Raw genomic sequence first — 20,028 nt, forward strand, 5'->3', positions numbered from 1 at the left:
GTTATCTGTAGATCAAAAAGATTCTAATAAAAATATGCCTAGAAGGAGTGCCTTCCACCCTCAACAAGGCAAGTTTATAAAGTACCCCTAACACCAATGAAGAAGGCTTAGGGATAGTATCAAATGCGTCCATCAGGAAAAGCCCCTTTATCCAAATTTTAATCATCATTATTTAAAATAGTAGCTCCTTGAGTATGCAGTTCTTACCTATCTATACGTAGTGTTCAGACATTTTATATGTGAAATATATAATCGTATATATGCCTAAAGCACAATACCAGGATGATGAAAAGAAGCATTAAACATAAAATTCATAAACTTTATCAATGAGAAATGGAAGCATGAGTCCTCTGCACTTTTTCCTGCTCAAATAACAGTTACAAATTAAACAAAAATTGCTGGTTGCTTTTAATGAGAATAAAGAAAATGAGAAAAAAAGAATTTGTGAAACTATAGAAATTGTGGGTGTATGAGGCGGAAGAAATTATATGACTCAACACTATCAGCAATTCTTTAATTTCGAAAGATAACATTTGAAACGTTCCTACACCAGAGGATATAAAAAGCTCAACAACAGCAAAATACTGTTACTAATAATAAGGTACATCCACGGCTAGAGCAAGTGAACAAGGTTTTTTAAATAACTAGCATGAAAAGAACACCAGAACTAAACGATTTGAAAATTATATGAATTTAAACAAGCCTTTTGAACCAAGAAGTTGAAATGAGTATACCTTAAATTTTAGAGGTCTTTATAACAATAAAAAGCATTTTATCTTTCAAGTTTACTTTTTGTAATGAAAAGCTTTAAATACATAGAAAAGTACAGAGACTATAATGACCACGTATATCCATTACTAGATTTGACAAATGTTAACATTTTGCTCTATTCACTTCATCTATTATTTTTTACATCAAGAGCTACTTGCAGGTAGTCCTTCTAGAGGAGTCTTTAGGTATATGTGTATTTAATATCTGCATCTTCAACTCTTGTAAGTAACCCCAACTTTTCTTATACATAAATTTTAAATGCACATGTTTTAAGCTAGAGAATCAAGTCACTGAGCTACTGAGTGAGCCAGGCACAGGCCGTATTTCTCTATCACCATACAATTTGGTTTTCTTGACTCCTGATCATACACAGAAACACCTAAACAGTGAGATAAAGTTTCTTATGTGAAACAAATTTTAAATGTTCCCAATAGAAGTTCACTTGCTGGTGCTAGGGATAGAAGTGAACAGAGAGTAAAGTTTTAAAAAGTCATAATTCTTTCCAAATAACAACTAGTTTTAAATAAATTAAAGTCCATCATCCTATCATGGAATCAATCAAAAGACTATGTCTGAAAAGTCTTCCTATCTTCTCTCATGGTGCTTCCTGATGGATGATGGATTCCCACACGGCAGTAAGAATTGCACCTGCCCACGACTCTCAACCCCACATCTTTCCCTCCCCATCCACATTAAACTCGTTGGTTACTGATGCCCTCTTGGGATGGGTATAAACTGCCCCTACACGTCCCTCTTCTCTAAATCTAAGTGAAATGGGATATAGACTCTTCCCCTTTCCCTGCCTCTAGGATGACTCTAGCATTTGCCCCCAAAAGTTTGGTCAACCAAGCCATATGGCCAATGGTGCCATTTATGTGGAGGATTTGACTATCTCTTCAAAAACCAGACTGGAGAACGCTGAACATGTGTATCAGACACTAATATAAATTATTATTTTAACTTAGAGAACACCATGAAGAAGCCGCAGAGTGAAGTGGGAAAAAAATACAACCCATAACACCAAAGAGTGCTGGACTCACATTTGGTCCCATTACTTACAGTTGTAGAAATGCTCAAACAAGGTCTCCTAATCTTTAAAATGAGGATCGTTTGCAAACAGAATGAAAATGTTTCCAGAAATGGAAACTATGTAGTACAATAAAAGGCTAGGGATTCTCAAGACTGTAGACATCTTTAAAAATACAACTGTCTGGGCAAGTCTCCTGCCTAACAGTGACCCACAAAAAAGGCAACACCCAGTCAAAACTGGGAAACACTGCCCTAAGTTCTCAACAAATACTAGTTCCCTTGACTTCTCTCTATCTAAAGAAAGGATAGTTTTCTTTAATTTTCATATTTCATGGGAAATATTATGAAATGCCAGATAATCTATGAATCAAAATTAAAACAAACTTTAGAAAAATAAAAGCAAATGGGAGTGCTAATATGTTCTTCAAAGGAACTCTACAGAACTATTATGAGAAAAGTAGGCTAGAAACTAGAAGATGGGTCCCGTCCTGCATCACTGATTACCTGAGTGATGCTGGCCAAGTCACTATGCCTTGATGAGTTTCGGTTTCCTAATCTGTAAACTGGGAAATATCTAGGCAGCTTCTAAGACGGCCCCCCAAAATGCTCACCCTCGTGGTATTCATATCCTTCTATAATCTCCTTCTCCTGAGTGTGCACTGGCCTTCCTGGCTTGCTTCTAACGAACAGAATACCACAGAAGTGATGGGATGTCACTTGTGAGATTAGTTTACAAAAAGATGGTGGCTTCCAACTTGGGCACTCTCCTATTTTTTTTCTTAAGTCAATATTACTTTATTTAGATCAATTTCCTTGGCCACTAAAACATTTTTTTAAAAACAATACAGTTAGTTAACACCTCCATCATCTCACATAATTACCATTTTTTGTGTGTGGTGAGAAAATTTAAGATTTACTCTTTTAGCAACTTTAAAATATATAATACAGTATTGTTAACTATAGCCACCATGTTGTACGTTCGATCCCCCCAAATTATTCATCTTATCATGATTAGTGATGTTGAGCATCTTTTCTTGTACCTGTGGACTATGTGTATGTCTTCTTTGGAAAAGTATCTATTCAGTTCCTCTGCCCATTTTTTATTGGATTGTTTGTTTTTTTGCTATTGAGTTGCATGAGTTCCTTATATATTTTAGATATTAACCTCTTACTAGATATGTGGTTTGCAAATATTTTCTCCCATTCCATAGGTTGCCTTTTCATTTTATTGATTGTTTCTTTTGCTGCGCAGAAGCTTTTTAGTTTGATGTAGTCCCATTTGTTGATTTTTGCTTTTCTTGCTTGTGATTTTGGTATCATGTCCAAAAAATTGCCAAGACCAATGTCAAGGAGCTTTTTCCGTATGTTTTATTCTAGGAGTTTGAGAGTTTCAGGTCTTACATTTAAGTTTTTAATCCCTTTTGAGTTATTTTTTGTGAGTGGTATAAGATGGGGGTTCAATTTCATTCTTCTACATGTGATTATCCAGTTCTCCCAACACCATTTATTAAAGAAATTATCCTTTCCTCACTGGATATTCTTGGCTCCCTGTCAAAGTGTAGTTAACCATACATGCAAGGGTTTATTTCTGGGCTCTCAATTCTGTTCCATTGGTCTATGTGTCTGTTTTTATGCCAGTATCATACTGTTTTGATTACTATAGCTGTGTAGCATAGTTTGAAATCAGGAAGAGTGTTGCCTCCAGCTTTGTTTGTCTTTCTAAGGTTATTGGAGTCTTTTGTGGTTCCAGGCAAATTTTAGGATTCTTCTATTATTGTGAAAAATTTCATTGGAATTTTAATAGGAATTGCATTGAATCTATAGATGGCTTTGTGTAGTATGGACATTTTAATAATATTCACTCTTCCAATCTATCAACATGGAATATCTTTCCACTTGTTCATGTCTTCTTCAGTTTCTTTCATCAAAGTCTTATAGTTTTCAGTGTGTAGAACTTTCACCTCCTTGGTTAAATTATTCTTAAGTATTTTATTGGTTTTGATGCTACTGTAAATGACATCTTTATGTCTTTTTCAGATGTTTCATTGTTAGTGTATAGAAACCCAACAGATTTCTGTATGCTGATTTTGTATCCTGCAGTTTTACTGAATTCATTGATTAGTTCTAACAGTTTTTTTGGTGGCATCTTTAGAATTTTCTATATATAATATCATATCTGCAAACAGAGACAATTTTACTTCTTCAATTCTGATTTTGATGCCTTTTATTACTTTTTCTTGCCTAACTGCTCTGGCTAGGACTTCCAGTACTATGTTGAACAGGAGTGGTGGGAGTGGGCACCCTTGTGTTGCTCCTGATCTTAGAGGAAAAGCTTTCAACTATTCACCATTATGATATGAGCTGTGGGTTTGTCATATGTGGCCTTTAGTATGTTGAGGTATGTTCCTTCTATACCCAATTTGTTGAGAGTTTTTATCGTGAAATGATGTTGTATTTTGTCAAATGCTTTTTCTGCATCTATTGAAATGATCGTATGATTTTTATCTTTCATCCTAGTAATGCAGTATATCATATTTACTTATTGGCATATGTTGAACCATTTTTGCCTCCCAGGAATAAATCCCACTTGATCATGGTGTATGATTCTTTTAATGTGTTGTTGAATTTGCTTTGCTAGTACTTTGTTGAGAATTTCTGCATCTATATTCATCAGGGATATTGGCCTGTACTTTTCTTTTCTTGTAGCATCCTTATCTCGCTTTGGTATCAGCATAATGCTGGTTGGGCACTCTCTCTTGCTCACTCTTGGGTCATTCACCCTAGGGAAAATGAGCTGCCCTGTGGAGAAGCCTATGTGGTGTGGGACAGAGGCCTGCCAACAGCCATGTGAGTGAGCTTAAAAGTGAACCTTCCACCAGTCAGCCTCCCTTTTGGATGAAACTACATCTCCAACTAACATTTTATCTGCAACCTCATGAGAGACATTGAAGCACTCAGCTAAGTTGTGCCTGGATTCCTGACCTACAGAAACTGTGATATAATAAATGCCTATTGTTTTAAGCCACTGCAGCAATGGATAACTAATATATTTGTCTTGCTCAATTCACAAATGAGATTCTACTTATGATAATGCTATATATTTAAACGTGGGTTAAAATAATATAGTTTATAATTCATTATAGATATATAATAGGAAATATATCTTATAAATAACTTTTCTGAAGTATAAGATTTTCCCAATACACACATACTAAAGTTATCTTAAAATGCATTAATATTTTAAACTACAATTTAAAAAGCATACTTACTAGGTCATAGTTATAGAGAGGTTGACATACTTTTTCTAGAGTGTACAAATATCTGACATTATCCTTTGATTCATTTGCTGTATCAGTGATTCTTGCATCTAAATCACGCCAATTCTAAGAAAAAAATGTATAAGAATTCTATGACACATCCAAATATATCAGTGTGCTAAAGTTTAATCAAGAAATTCAAGCTATCTTTCCTAATCATACATATACTAAAAGAGCAGAAATTTAAACGTGATTGATATATTTTTTCTTATATTATTTAAGACAAAGTTATTATAAACAACTTAAACAAAAGCTCATTCCATCTGTCATTAACATCCTGTCTGTAGACTTGAATCAGATCTACTTCTACCTGGAGTGACTTTTCTAGGTTAGTTATTTGTGACATTACATTACTCTGGGTCTTCAAGAATGGGTCAGGGTTATTAAAACAGATCATTACTCCAAGAAAATATTCCTATCAGCAAAGTGAACTTTTCATATCCAGCAAGAAAGTGCAGAGATGCTCAGGCACCATGGTGGATTGCCCCATCCAACGTATATAACAATTGATTTATAGCCATAGTAACAAAGAACTCCTAGAATCGGTACCAAATAATATCTGAATTTTTTTTAATGGGGGAAAGATATAAACAGACAATTCACAGGAAAAGAAATGCAAATAGCCAACAAACTTTAAAAGATGCACAAATTCACTATGAATAAGCAAAAGACAAAATACAATAAGCCATTTTCCACATGTCAGATTGGCAAAAAAAAATTTTTTTTTAACTCATAATAATAAGTATTGACAAAATTGTGGAGCATACACCCTAGGGAAATACTTGCATGTATGCATATAGAAGTTTCAACTGCAGCAATGTTTGTGAACATATAGAAAAGGAACAATTTTCCTCAAAAAGTAAAATATAGAGTAGTTACCATTTGACCCAGAAATTCCACTCCTAAGTACATACCAAGAAAAATGGCAACATATGTCCATACAAAAACTTGTACAAGAATGTTCCTAGCAGCATTATTCATAAGAGCCAAAAAGTGGAAACACCAAATGTCCATAAAGTAATAACAAAATGTGATATTATCAATACAATGGAATATTATTCAGCCATGAAAAGGAATGAAGTACTGTTCCATGCTACAACAAAGATAAACCTTGAAAACATTATGCTAAGTGAAAGAAACCAGTAACAAAAGACCTCATATTATATGATTCCATTTATATGAAATGTCCAAAATAGGCAAATCTATAGAGATAAAAAAATAGATTGATGGTTACTTAGGGCTGGGGTGGGGAAAGGGAACAGGTGGAGATGGGAGGTGATAGCTAAAGGGTACAGGTTTTCTTTTTGAGGTGATGAAAATGTTCTAAAATTGATTGTGGAGATGTGCACAACTCTGTGAATACACTAAAAACCACTAAATTGTACACTTTAAATGGGAGAAATGAATAGTATGTGAATTATATCTCAAGACTGTTTAAAAAAAAGGAAACAATTTGACTGTCTAAAAACAGGAAAATAATTAGATAAAATTGCTGTATTAACCTGGTACATTAACATTTTGGAAAACTACACAGCTCGATCTGACAGGCATAACTGCAAGATATGTTATTGGGAGGAGAGGGAGTTGATGAATAATACAGTATGACACTATTTATGTAATAAAAAAATTAGAAACACAAAACTATGTAATTTCATATGTACTTAGCATATTTGTATATAAATGCCATAGGAAATATATTAAAAAAAAACAATCAGGGTCCGGCCTGGTGGCACAAGCGGTTAAGTGTGCACGCTCTGCTTTGGCAGTCCAGGGTTCACAGGGTCGGATCCCGGGCATGCACCGACGCACCACTTGGTAAGCCACGCTGTGGCGACGTCCCTTATAAAGTAGAGGAAGATGGGTACGGATGTTAGCTCAGGGCCACTCTTCCTCAAGAAAAAAAGGGAGGATTGGCATCGGATGTTAGCTCAGGGCTAGTCCTCCTCACAAAAAAAAAAAAACAAACAGAAAACTATGGTTGTCTCTATTTGCTTATCATTCAGGAATAGGAGTTACAGGGTGGTAGGTTGTGTAATTAAGAGAGACATGTTTCATCTGTACTGTTTAAATCTTTTATTAAAAAAAAAAAGTATTCATGCATTATTTGTATTATATACTTTTTTTCCAAAGGAAAAATAAAGAAAAAAAAAGCAAGGGCCAGTCCTGTGGCATAGTGGTTAAGTTCAGCACGGTCCACTGCAGTAGCCTCGGTTCATGGGTTCGGACCTACACCACTCATCAGCACACTGCGGCAGCGACCCACATATAAAGTAGAGGAAGACTGCCACAGATGTTAGCTCAGGGCCAATTTTCCTCAAGCAAAAAAATGAGGAAAGTTGCCAACAGATGTTAGCTCAGGGCTAATCTTCCTCAGCAAAAAAAAAGGAAAAAAATGGAAGAAAGAAAGAAAAAGAAAGGAACCTGGAAAGAATCAAGCCAAGCTGTTAGTAAAGATGACCTCTGGGAAAGAAGTGGAATGGTGGGAATGAGATGTAGGATGAGAGGGCATTTTTGCTTTTGACTTTCTATGTAGTTCTTTACCTCAATGAGCCTCTACTGATTTACAATTTCAAAAACAATTTTCAAATAAATGGCAATCATCCCATATTAGTACTGTCAAAATTGGTGTGAGAAATAAATCTTCATTTCTATACTTCCTTTTCCTCTTCTGGAAATAATCGTGGAATATGAGAAAGGCTTACTCAAAGTTTAACATTTCTAAATACAAGAGTCCAGTATATGATGCAAAGAAGCAGTTCAAGAAGGATAATTTTCCAGGTGGTTGTTCTGAAGTACACTAAACTTTAAAATAAAAGGCCTTTTACCTTTAACAGTTTGGAATGTGCAACATTAAGCACATTTATGACAGCCTTACAACTTGGCCCTTTAATCTGTTCAATGATGTAATTGAATTTGGCTGACATGCGTTTCCAGTGTTCCAATTCGGTGAGTGGACCTGAGTCATCAGCTTCTTTTCTCATCTGTTCACTCTCAATAAGTACCTGCAATCAAAAAAATCCACAGAACGTAGAAATGTTACTTTCCTCTTTGATAAAACCTCATTATTTGTATCTTTACAAAGAAAGCTAAAAGTGTAAATAACATTCAACACCGAACAATGTTAAAAACTCTTAGCAAACTAGGAGTAGAAGGGACCTTCTTTAACATGATAAATAGTATCTACCAAAAATCTACAGCAAACATCATCCTTAAAGATGAAATTTTAGAAAATATCACTTTAAACCCAAGGACAAGTTTGCCACTATTACCACCCACTTCTATTCAACCTCGTAATGGAGATCCCAGAACAAGATAAATAAAGCAAGCAAAAGGTACAAAAATTGAAAATTAAAAAACAAAAATGGCATAATCACAAATGATATGGTTGCCATATTTAAAAAAATTCAAGAATACCTGAAGACAAACTTTTACAATTAATAAAAGTGAACAATTCACTAAAGTTGCTGGATATATACATAAATATTAGTAGCATTTCTTTACAAGCCATCTAACAATCTGAAAATGTAACTTCTAAAAGGGTAGCATTTACTATAACAAATAATAACAATGATAAGATATCTAGACATTAACATAAGATGTACAAAATTTCTTTGGAGAAAGTTTAAAAAGTTACTTTCAGCACACAAAAGAAGACGTAAATAAATGGAGAGATATACCATGTTCATGGATGGAAAAGTTTAACAATATAAAGATGGCAATTTTCTCTAAATTAATGTATGAATTCAATGAAATTTCAATCAAAATCTCCACAGAGTTTTTCATGATACTTTAAAAACTAGTCTTAAAATTAATTTGGAAGAAAAATTGACCAGAAATAATCAATGCAATTTTGAAAGGGACTTGCCATAGCAAATGTTGATTTAGTAAAAAGCTACAGAAATTAAAGCAGCATGGTATGAGTACAAAAAACAAATAAGTAGACCAATGGGATAGATAAAGGAGTCTATAAACCTGATATATTACAGAGGTGATATTATAAATTTGATGGAAAGAATGGACTATTAAATAAACAGTTCTGGGACAATTGGCTACCTATACGAAAAAAGACAAAATTAGATTTCTACCTCACATTATACACATACCCAAAAACAATTCCAGATGGATTAAAAACCTAAATGTTAAAAATAAAATGGTGGGGCCGGCCCCGTGGCTTAGCGGTTAAGTGCCCGCACTCCGATACTGGCGGCCCGGGTTCGGATCCCGGGCGCGCACCGATGCACCACTTCTCGGGCCATGCTGAGGCCACGTCCCACATACAGCAACTAAAAGGATGTGCAACTATGACATAGAACTACCTGCTGGGACTTTGGGGAAAAAAGAGGAGGAGGATTGGTGATGGATGTTAGCTAAGGGCTGATCTTCCTCACAAAAACAAATAAAATAAATAAAATAAAATAAAATGGTAAAACTTTTAAAGAAAAATACAGGAGACGGGTAAAACTATAAAGAAAAGCATGGAGCTGAATATCATAATTGTCAAGAAAGTGGTTACTACTAGGGGGAAGAAATAGGAGTTAAAATTTGGAAGAGGAATGCAGGGGGATTGTAAGGTGTTGGTAATGTTCTATTTCTTAACTTGTGCAAAGGTTATACAGGTGTGTATTTTGCAATAATTTATTTCTTTTTTTGTATTCATTTTTGTATATTTTACTATTTAAAATAAATAAATAATTTTGGGGCCGGCCCAGTGCAAGCGGTTGGGTGCGCACACTCCGCTGCGGTGGCCCGGGGTTCGCCGGTTCGGATCCCGGGCATGCAGGGACGCACTGCCTGTCAAGCCATGCTGTGGCGGCATCCCATATGAAGTAGAGGAAGATGGGCATGGATGTTAGCCCAGGGCCAGTCTTTCTCAGCAAAAAAAAGAGGAGGATTTGCAGATGTTAGCTCAGGGCTGATCTTCCTCATAAATAAATTAATTTAATTAAATAAATAAATAATTTAGGAGAATATCTTCCTAACACTGGAGTAGGAAAGGGTTTTCTAAATAAAATACAAAAAGCACAAATTCCCTAGTCACTGAAGGTAGCTAAATTGAGGTTGGATTACCATTTGTAACTAATATATTTACACTAAAATGTAAAACTTGCACAAGATTAAGGACACTATACCAAATGAAAATGCAGGACACAGTGGGGACCAACAAAGGATTAATATCCAGATAATATTACTTAAAATCCACCAATTCAGTAGGATATCAAGCAATCTGAAAGAAAACTAAGTAAAGGATATTAACAGGCAATTCGACAAAGAGGAAACCTAAACAGCCATTAAATATGCTCAACCTCAATGGTATTCAGGGTAATGAGAAATAAATCAAGATACCACTCCACACCCAACATACTGGCAATGATTAACAATCTGGCAATCCCAAGAGTAATGAAAGATTTGAAGAAATGGGAACTCTCATATGCTTCTGTAAAAAAACATATTAATATAACCACTATTTAGAGGGCTTTGTGATACCCTCTCAATAAAAGATCCATATACTACTACTCCCAGCAATTCCACTGAGAAACTCTTGAACATGTGCAAAGGAGACCTGAACAAAGACATTCATTGAACGTGTACTATTATTGTTTTGTAATAGTAAAAAAAGTAGAAACAACTGTCTTTCAGAGGGAATGGAGGAATAAACTTCTCTACCTCCTTAAACAAAGGATACTAGACACAATTTAAATGTCTGAAAATCTATGTAATAAACTGATTCTTCATAGAGGAATACTAGCCAGCAGTTAAGTGAATGAATTAAACTTACTTGTAGCAACATGGAAGAAAGACAATGTTAAATGAGAAAACAAAAGCTCTAAAAGGATGCTTAATGGTATACCATTTATGTAAAGATTTTAAACACAAATACATATTTTGTATTTATATATACACTTTATATATATTATAAATATGCAAATGCAATAAAAATGTAAAACTTTGGAGGGAGTGAGAGGAGACAACGTCAGAACAGTGATATAGAAGGAGGAAAGGGTTGGAAGCTTTCATGAAAACGGCAAATGGTTACTATCTGTTTAATCTCAGTGGTAGTTACAGGGGTGTTTGTTATATTATTTTCTGTACTTTTTTATGTTTATAACTTTTCATAACTTAAATTGTAATAGAATTTTTAAGAACACAAATGAGATAAAACATATAGTTGACTTTTCAAACCTATGAAGGTTCTATCTTTAATCTATGAAATGCTTTCAGTTTTAACGATGGTTTATGGAACTCTTTCCTAACCTTCTTACAAGCTTCTCCATCTCCTTAAATAGAGGATACTAGACATAATTTAAACTTTTCCTAAATGGCTGAAAGTCTATATAATTTAAGTCACTTTTGATGTTTAATTCCCATTATATCATCACTCAGATGATAATCCAGCCTCAAACTAGATACTTCCAGAGATGCAGCACATTCCATTTTCAGGGGGAAAAAATACTGTGAGAAGACTATCCTGATTTCAAGATACAATCTCTCTCCTTATAACCATCACACTCGCTCTGGTCTTACTTCTGCCTTCTAGGGACATGCAGTGCAGGTTTAATTTCACATGAAATCCCATCAAATATTTGAAGATGTAATGTCACTCCCAAATCCTCTTTTTTTCCAGGTCAAACACCTCTATGTACTTTCCTTGAATAGCATCGTTCATATCCTTGACCATTTTTCTCTGAATTGCCCATTTCTTAATGATTTATAGAAGTTCTTCATATATTATGGATACTAACTCTTTAGTATATATGCTGATAATATTTTCTCCCAGAAGGTCATTTACCTTTTAACTTTGTTTATGGTGGTTTTTGCCATATGGAAGTTAGGAATTTTTCTTTTTTAATGTAGTCAAATTTGTCAGTTGTTTCTTTCATGGTTTCTGGGTTTTGTATCTATCTTGCTTAAGAAGATATTAACATAGTCCTACATAATGTTCTGGTTCATTTATAGGTTTTGTTTTGTTTTTCACATTACTCTTTTAAGACTGACTTTTTTCACTCAACATGTTTTTGAGATTCATCGTGTTGTTGCATGTATCTCTTCTTTTAGTTTGAGATTTCATATTTACGTCTATGATCCATCTTGAATTAATTTTTTGTGTATGACAAGAGGTCAAGGTTTATTTTAGATGTAATTTTTTAAAAGATCTCTCCCATTTCCTGCATTGATTCTGCTTAATTGTAGGCCATTTGCTGCATTTGCCCAACTTGATTTCCTTATTTCAAGATGCTACCTCTCCTTATATCAAGTTATTTTCTTTTGCTTGCTCATTTTTATGAAAGAAGATCTATATTGATTGGCTATAATAACTGGAGAGGATCTCCTCAGCCATGGTGTAGGACAGAGCTTGATTTCCACAATGGGTTACAACTCCCCCTTCCTGCAGTGGCATAGTAGGTGGCTGTAGTTCTCTGGTGGGCAATTAATTACCCACTTCAATTACCCAGTGACACCTGGAAGCAAATTCTGTGGCCAGCATTCCAGGCCTTGGTGGAGTTTCCAAAGTCCTCTAATTTTCCCCTCCAACTGCACCTCCCTCCTTCCAACATGGTTTGACGAGAGGCAAAATCAGAAATGCTTTCCTCTAACGCTTGCTTGGTCAAGACTTTTCTCCCGTAGTCCTCACTTAACTGAAGATTTTCTTCTCTAGTTCTACTGTCCTGTGCTCACGAACTAGAGATCTGTGACTTGGCTCCTAGGATCCTCTTTCAGTTTAAGGCAATTAGATATCATCTGATTTTTGGCAGTGTTTATAGTGTAAGTTTGTACCTCTCAGAATGCTGACATATACCCGATTCCTATCACTGCTTTTCTAACTGCCAGAGAAAATTTATTTGGCCAGAGAGTTGCAGATTTGCCACTGTAGTACTGATACGAATGAGCCTAGTTTGAACCTCTTTGTCAACACAAGACAATTCTGTTGATCAACCAAGAGCTATTTATTGTCTAGCACTGTGGCTATAGTCTCTCCATTGTGTCCTCTTCCTCTCTCTCTTATGAAGAGTATAAACAATAAATAAAGTATTCAGATAAATGCTGGCTATTCCTGATTCTTCATTATTTCATTCTCAACCCATATTGTCATGGTTTCTTCCTTAAACTGAGAAATATCTTAAAACTGATTTTAAGTGGTCCATAGAGAACAACGATTTTGCACTAGAGTCAAGAATAGCCTGAGTTTCATAATAGAATCTGGAAGACTCCTCTTCCCTTTACTCTTAGGGACAAAATGCAATGACCAGGACACAGATGAGAACTACAACTCACATTGGATGAAATTACTTGGGTCAGCTCACCTGTTCGATCTGTTTGTACCATATCATCAGCACGTCCTCTAGCTGACGAACAGTTTCTGAATTGCTAGCTGCAACTGTCACCTCTTCAAAGGTATGCAGCTTGGAGAAATCAACATTGTCTACCTTCTTTAACTTAACTGTTCCCTCAATACTTATTGTAGCACCTAAAAGGGAAAAAATAATATTGAGAAGAGGTGTTTAATATTAACGTGTTAAACGTCAATGTATGGTTTCAAGCTCTAATTACTAAAATGCTAAAGTTCTAATACTTCATAGAAATATAATATAATTCTAATTGATTATTAGATTGTGACTTGATGATTGTTAATAAAATCGTATATTTTAACAATATGAAATAACATAATTATATATTTTTTAAAGTATATATTTTTAAGTAAGATGAAATTTTTAACAAATAATATATAGAGAGAATCCTCCTGCTACAATGGAAAAGCAAAAAGAAAACATATCTCTTTCCCACAAAGATCCCTGGAAAGAGAGGTTCTAATGATTTGGTAACTTTCCTCTAGGTCTCATACTTGTTTTGATTAACACCTTCTTTCAAGATGGAAATTTTTTCTCTAATGCTTATTTTTCATAACATACCTTACTGTTCATTTGCTCATCTTGAGTAATTTATTAAACATTAAATTTTATACTTACCATCTAAAAATGAAAGATATCTATTGATGGTTTCAGAGAAAATGTGTTTTTCAGATTCTCCTTGCTTGGACTGGTTTAAAGCACCCCAACTATTTGTTGCAAGAATAGCTGGTAGAAATATATTTGCCAGCATATTCCTAATCCCAATTAGGAGTCCTTCTGACGCATCCAGAACAGTAAATAGTACATCCTGAAAGGGTGGTGTTCAAATGTTATTTTATATGCCGATCCCATTAAAGTGCAAATCATAACCTGTTTTACACTACAATAAGTATAGACAAGATTTTTATAAACTATCAGGAAAACAAGTGGTTGTGAATATTAGAGTTCTAAAACATACAAATGAGTATATTCTGCCCTCATTTTAACCATTTACATGCGTGCTCATCAAGTAGACACTTTCCCTGGTGCTTTAATGTCTGCACAGCGAAGGCAGTAGGGCCGGGAGTCTATACAATGTGAGGGAAATGAAACCGAGCCTCTTGCCTAAAGAAAGTTCTCAGCTGAAAGTCGTCCTGTCTGTGAAAAAGGGTCCAGAAAAACTCTGTCAGTCCAGGGAGAGAGCAATGAAACTAGCCTCTGCCCAGAATTTCGGACGGAAAAAATGTTGGTCAAAGGGTACAAACGTCCAGTTAGAAGACGAATAAGTTTGGGGGATTTAACGTACAACATAGTGATTATAGTTAACAACACAGTATTATATACTTGAAAGCCGGTAAGAGAGTAGATCTTAAACATCATCACCAAAAAAAAGAAATGGTAATTATGTGAGGTGATGGAGGTGTTAGCTAATGCTATGGTGGTAATCATTTTGCAATATTTAAGTGTATTAAATCAACTCATTGCACACCTTAAACTTACACAATGTTATACGTTAATTATATCTCAATAAAATTGGAAAAAAGTTTAATTATATATTTGGAAAAAATAAAGTAAACATACCTCCTGAATATTTTTAATATTTATAGCAACATCATTGCGACAGCGAACAAAAAATATACACAGTCCCTTTAGTTTCTCAGGGGCTGCGCTGTCTATATACAATCTCATCATTTTTGCCCCTTTCGTCGCTCCAGCAATAGTTCGACCACAGTCTGGAAACAAAAGTCAGGAACTTAGCACATGATCACATAACCGATCAAACCTGATAAATTATTGTGGAACTTTTCAATATGATTGTCGAATAAATTATTTTGTCTACAAAAAGATGTCAATAGGGGCCGGCCCGGTGGCGCAAGTGGTTAAGTGCGCACGTTCCGCTGCGGCGGCCCGGGGTTCGCCGGTTCGGATCCCGGGTGCGCACCGATGCACCGCTTGTTAGGCCATGCTGTGGCGGCGTCCCATATAAAGTAGAGGAAGATGGGCATGGATGTTAGCCCAGGGCCAGTCTTCCTCAGCAAAAAAGAGAAGGATTGGCATTGGATGTTAGCTCAGGGCTGGTCCTCCTCACAAAAAAAAAAAAAAAAAAAGATGTCAATAATTTCCAATATTAAATTGCAGTCTCCTCTGGTGCCTTTCCCTGATTTCTGCACTTTTGCCCCTTTTGGCCTGGTCTCCAGCAGGGCCTTCACACAAGCTATTCTCCTATCCCATCCCCGACGCTTTGCCTACCTAATTCTTACTTATCTTTCAGATCTCGGCTGAAACATCACATCTCTGGGAAGCCTTCACTGACTCCCTTGAGAAGGTCCACTGCCCTACTAAATAAATACACTCATAGCACCCAACTTATATTAAATACTACCTTGAACTAATTTCAGTGAAAATTAATGATTTAATTATAAATCTTTCTTTAATTTTAAAAAACTATTAAAATATGAGAATCCTGTTAGATGGTTGGTTGCAATATTAATGTGCAAAAATCAACAGGCTTCCTATTTACAACCATAACCAATTTAAAATATGATAAAAGAAATGTTTAAATCCTCATCCCAAAACCACAAAAACGCTTTGTCTCTAGCCTTTCTTCTTTTGGGTTTGGGGATTCCTCCTGTCCTGTGATTTTGGAGGACACCCGTCTCAGAGCCCTGCAGGAATGGGCATGTGAAAACTAGACTAATTAGACTATATAAATATAATATAACTATATAGTTATGAGAGAAAAATAGACCCCCTATTTGTTTAAGACATTATTAGGATTTCCATTACTTACAGCTGAACATATTCCTGGCTGATAGATCCATCAATTGGAGAACAGTTTCTAAGAATCAGAATGCAGCTGTACTATAGAATACTGTGCAGCATTTCTTAAATGAGGTAAATCTATATGTAATAACATAGAAAATGTCTAGCCTATACTATCGAGTGCAAAAAGCAAGTCAAGAATAAAATGTATTATACGATCACATTTTAAAATGATAATAAGCACTTATACGTTAGCACATGCATATAAGAAACACATGTAGAGGAATATTTACCAAATTGATAAATGTATTACTTTTGTGCGTGTGTGTGAGGAAGATCAGCCCTGAGCTAACATCTGCTAATCCTCCTCTTTTTGCTGAGGAAGACTGGCCATGGGCCAACATCCATGCCCATCTTCCTCCACTTTATATAGGACGTTGCCACAGCATGGCCTGCCAAGCAGCGTGTGGGTGCGCGCCCGGGATCCGAACCAGCGAACCCCAGGCCACCGCAGCAGAGTGCGCGCACTTAACCGCTTGCGCCACCAGGCCAGCCCCGATAAATGTATTACTTTTGTAGGTAGCAAAAATAATGATTAAAAATATGTCTATGCTTTCTCTGGAAATTCCCCTCCTAAGAATTCTTCCTAAAAAGTCTTCCTAATCCACATAGAATTAGCTTCAATGATATTCATTGAGGCATTGTTTAAAGGAGCAAAACAGTGTAAACAACCTAAATTTTAACAATAGGAGATAAGTTTTTAAAATAATAGTGGCATTAGCCTAATGAAATACAACACAACTATTTAAAATTTAATTGTAGAAATGTATCTAGCGGCATGGAGAAGAGAATATTAACAAATTTTAAAAACCATCATAGAATGATAGGTAGAGTTGGATCCCATTCTTGTAATATATAGATATACTAGATATACAGATATATAGATATACACACAACTATATATACAACTATATATATACACACACACATACTCTACATACACATATCTAACTTTCTCTGTCTCTGTCTCTCTCTATATATATACATACACCAAAGAAGTTACAGAGGAATATTCATCAAGGAGTTAACAGTGCTTATTTCAAGTGAGTGGGAATGTAGGTGGCTTTTATTTTTCTCTAATTATAGATATTTTCTTATATTTCTTTAATTTTCAGCTATTGTTTTAATTTTTAATGAGTTATGAAAATATAGACCATAAAATAATGCCACAGGATAAGAATTGTGAGAGACAGAAAATCCATAGAGCAGACCTGGTCATTAATTATGAGTTTACATATTTTGTGGGGTAAGAAAGATATATACACTGAACAATTAGACAAAAATAGAAGAACATAATCAAGTGCTGTATTCTACGATGCAAACTTTAAATGAGACAGGAGTTTGGAGGAGAGTGATGGATGTGGTTTGGAACACTGGGATGGCTCCATAGAAAAAAGAATGCATGAGATGATCTGGAGTCTGGAGGAGGAGTAGGATTTGGCTCAGCGGAGAGAAGTAAGGCATTCTGAAAGAGTCAAGGGGGCAGAGAAAAGGGCACAGAAATGACTCTGGTATGTACAGAAAACAACGAAGAGATCTGCTTAAAAGGAAGAGCAAATTCACGTCTGGAAGAATAGATCAGACTAAACAAGTACTGTGTATCCAGGTTACAACGGGCCCTAGCGGTTAAATGAGGGTTTGGACTCGACTCAACAACTAGCAGCACAATAAAAGATTTACTTGACAAGAATAAGTAGTGTGAACTTCAGAGAGGAAATACGGTAACAGATACTAGTTTTCTATCTGGAATACTAGGGCAGGCATGAGCCCAGCCCAAGGTCACATAGGAGGAAAGTGAGAAAGAACCAATAGCAGGGATACACTGAAGGTAAAACCCACAGGACTTAGAAGATAAGGAGTCTGAGACCAAATGATGGCTCATGTACCTAGTTATTAAGACAAAGGTTTAACAACCTGGTAAAGTGTTATTTATTTTAAGAATAATGTGAACAGTAGGGGAAGCCGGATATTCCAGCTGACAGCTGCAGCAGACACAAGATGCTGACCCAGGACCACAGGGAGCAGCTGCTGAGCTCTTGGGGGGGGTTACGACGATTTCTGGTCATCTGAAAACATCCACGTATTTCAGGGAAAATGCAATTAAATTCTAGTGAAAGTGTGCATTCTCCAGGAAAGGACAATGATTTTTATAAGATGTTTTCTCCTTAATTCATTGTAGTAATGCCTGAATATATATTTGAGCTGAAAATGTATTGTTTTTAGGACACTATATTTTCCACATGTAAGCTTCTGGTAATTTTTTTTTATAAATATGGGATCATCTATGTATAAGAGAAAAGATATGTTGCATTTTAACATTCATTAACTAATACCTAGCACATTACCCTTGTAAAACATCCTTACCCAGACCAGGTACATCTCCTTCCTGGTACAGAAATTTCAATGTCTTACAACCATCTTTCATAAAAAAACGAGTAAATGCTTCCAGCTGTTAAATAAAAGAGAAAATGATAATCAATAAAATGACTAGGGAACTACAATAAAATGAACCAAGCCCTGCGTCAGGCATTTTACATAACTTAATCTTCATCATTTTGTAAATAAAAAAAAATGATGCTCAAAGAGTTTATTCAAGATACACAGTGACAGGTATGGCAAAGGCAGGATTAGAATCTATTCTAAATATCCAAATATCGAATGCAACAAATTCTTGTTTTTTAGACACACTGTACTCCTGAGACCAGCAGAGTGAATGCCATCATGGGCCAAAATCATGACTGCAGATTAAAAATTTACTTATAATACGTAACATTTTACAAACAGTTCATTTGAGCTTCACCACAACATTGCAATAGGTAAGGCGGCATTATTATGGCCCTCTTGCAGAAGAGAAAAACTAAAGCAAAAAAGAATTTGAGTGAAGGACCCAAAGGCACACAACCACAAGTGCAGAGCCTGGAATTGGGTGCAGTCGTGGGCCTCCAGATCTGCGCTCTTTCCACAGAACCGTACTGCTGCTGCCTTGACTCTGGAAAATACTGTCACATAAGCCAGGAAAGCAATGTCTGTGACTATCTTGAGCAGAGCAGAATGAAGAGAGTAGTAAAACGGGAAGCAGCAGAAGCAGGAAAGCCAATGTGCTGGAAACCTCTATATTGGTCAGGGTCCTGGCAAGAAAAGGAGTCCCATCAAAGGAGTTTTTGAAGAATCATTACAATAAAGAAGCTACTTCTTGAGGCCAGAACAGGGTTAAAGGAAGCTGTGGCACTAGCAGCGACAAGAGGACTAGCAGTGAAGGAAAGCCAGTACCACCGCAGAGCCTGAAAGCCTGGGAGTAGGAGAGAATGGTATAGCTTGAAGCAAGTTGAGAACTGGAGCTGCGGGAGAGGGGATGCCCAGGAGGAGCTGTAGCTATGGGAGGACACGACCAAGACCAGAAACAAGGCCAAGTGGGAAGAACTCAGACTTCTCTCCCCCTCTGCCCTCCAATCTCCTGCTGGTGCCTCCCAGTGGCTGAGCCACGTGAAAGCCAGAGAGCAAGGGAGCCCAGATGACAGATTCAAGAAAGTTCGGCCTTCCAGGCCACAGAGCAGGGTGGAGAAGAGCGGATAATGGATCTGAAGGCAAACAAAATAACCATCACACCCTCTGTTGTCCACCACTTTTGTGGTACCTTTAATGAGCTGCTTTCGCTCTGAATTGCACACCGGGCTTCACATAACAGGAAAACTTTTCCATGTACCCAGTTTCCTAAACCATCACACCCAACCATGCCACCCCTTGCTCCTTGTTCCATCTTCTTA

At 36.1% G+C, this 20,028-nt stretch overlaps 1 protein-coding gene across 2 annotated transcripts in view; it reads right to left on the bottom strand.

Moving 5' to 3' along the window:
• Positions 1-18,713, bottom strand: part of DNAH8 (dynein axonemal heavy chain 8) — a 295,649-nt gene extending 276,936 nt beyond the window's left edge. For both annotated transcript variants that reach the window (XM_058554442.1, XM_058554441.1), the window contains exons 1-6: positions 18,629-18,713; positions 15,023-15,174; positions 14,081-14,270; positions 13,418-13,581; positions 7,943-8,119; positions 5,070-5,183 (exon numbers count right to left, since the gene is read on the bottom strand). In XM_058554442.1, the coding sequence (XP_058410425.1) occupies positions 5,070-5,183; positions 7,943-8,119; positions 13,418-13,581; positions 14,081-14,270; positions 15,023-15,174; positions 18,629-18,689 (858 nt within the window). In that variant the 5' untranslated portion in view covers positions 18,690-18,713. The remainder of the gene's footprint in view (positions 1-5,069; positions 5,184-7,942; positions 8,120-13,417; positions 13,582-14,080; positions 14,271-15,022; positions 15,175-18,628) is intronic.
• Positions 18,714-20,028: the final 1,315 nt, after the last annotated feature.

This window comes from Diceros bicornis, chromosome 14 (assembly GCF_020826845.1).
Source record: "Diceros bicornis minor isolate mBicDic1 chromosome 14, mDicBic1.mat.cur, whole genome shotgun sequence".
Lineage (NCBI taxonomy): Eukaryota > Metazoa > Chordata > Mammalia > Perissodactyla > Rhinocerotidae > Diceros > Diceros bicornis.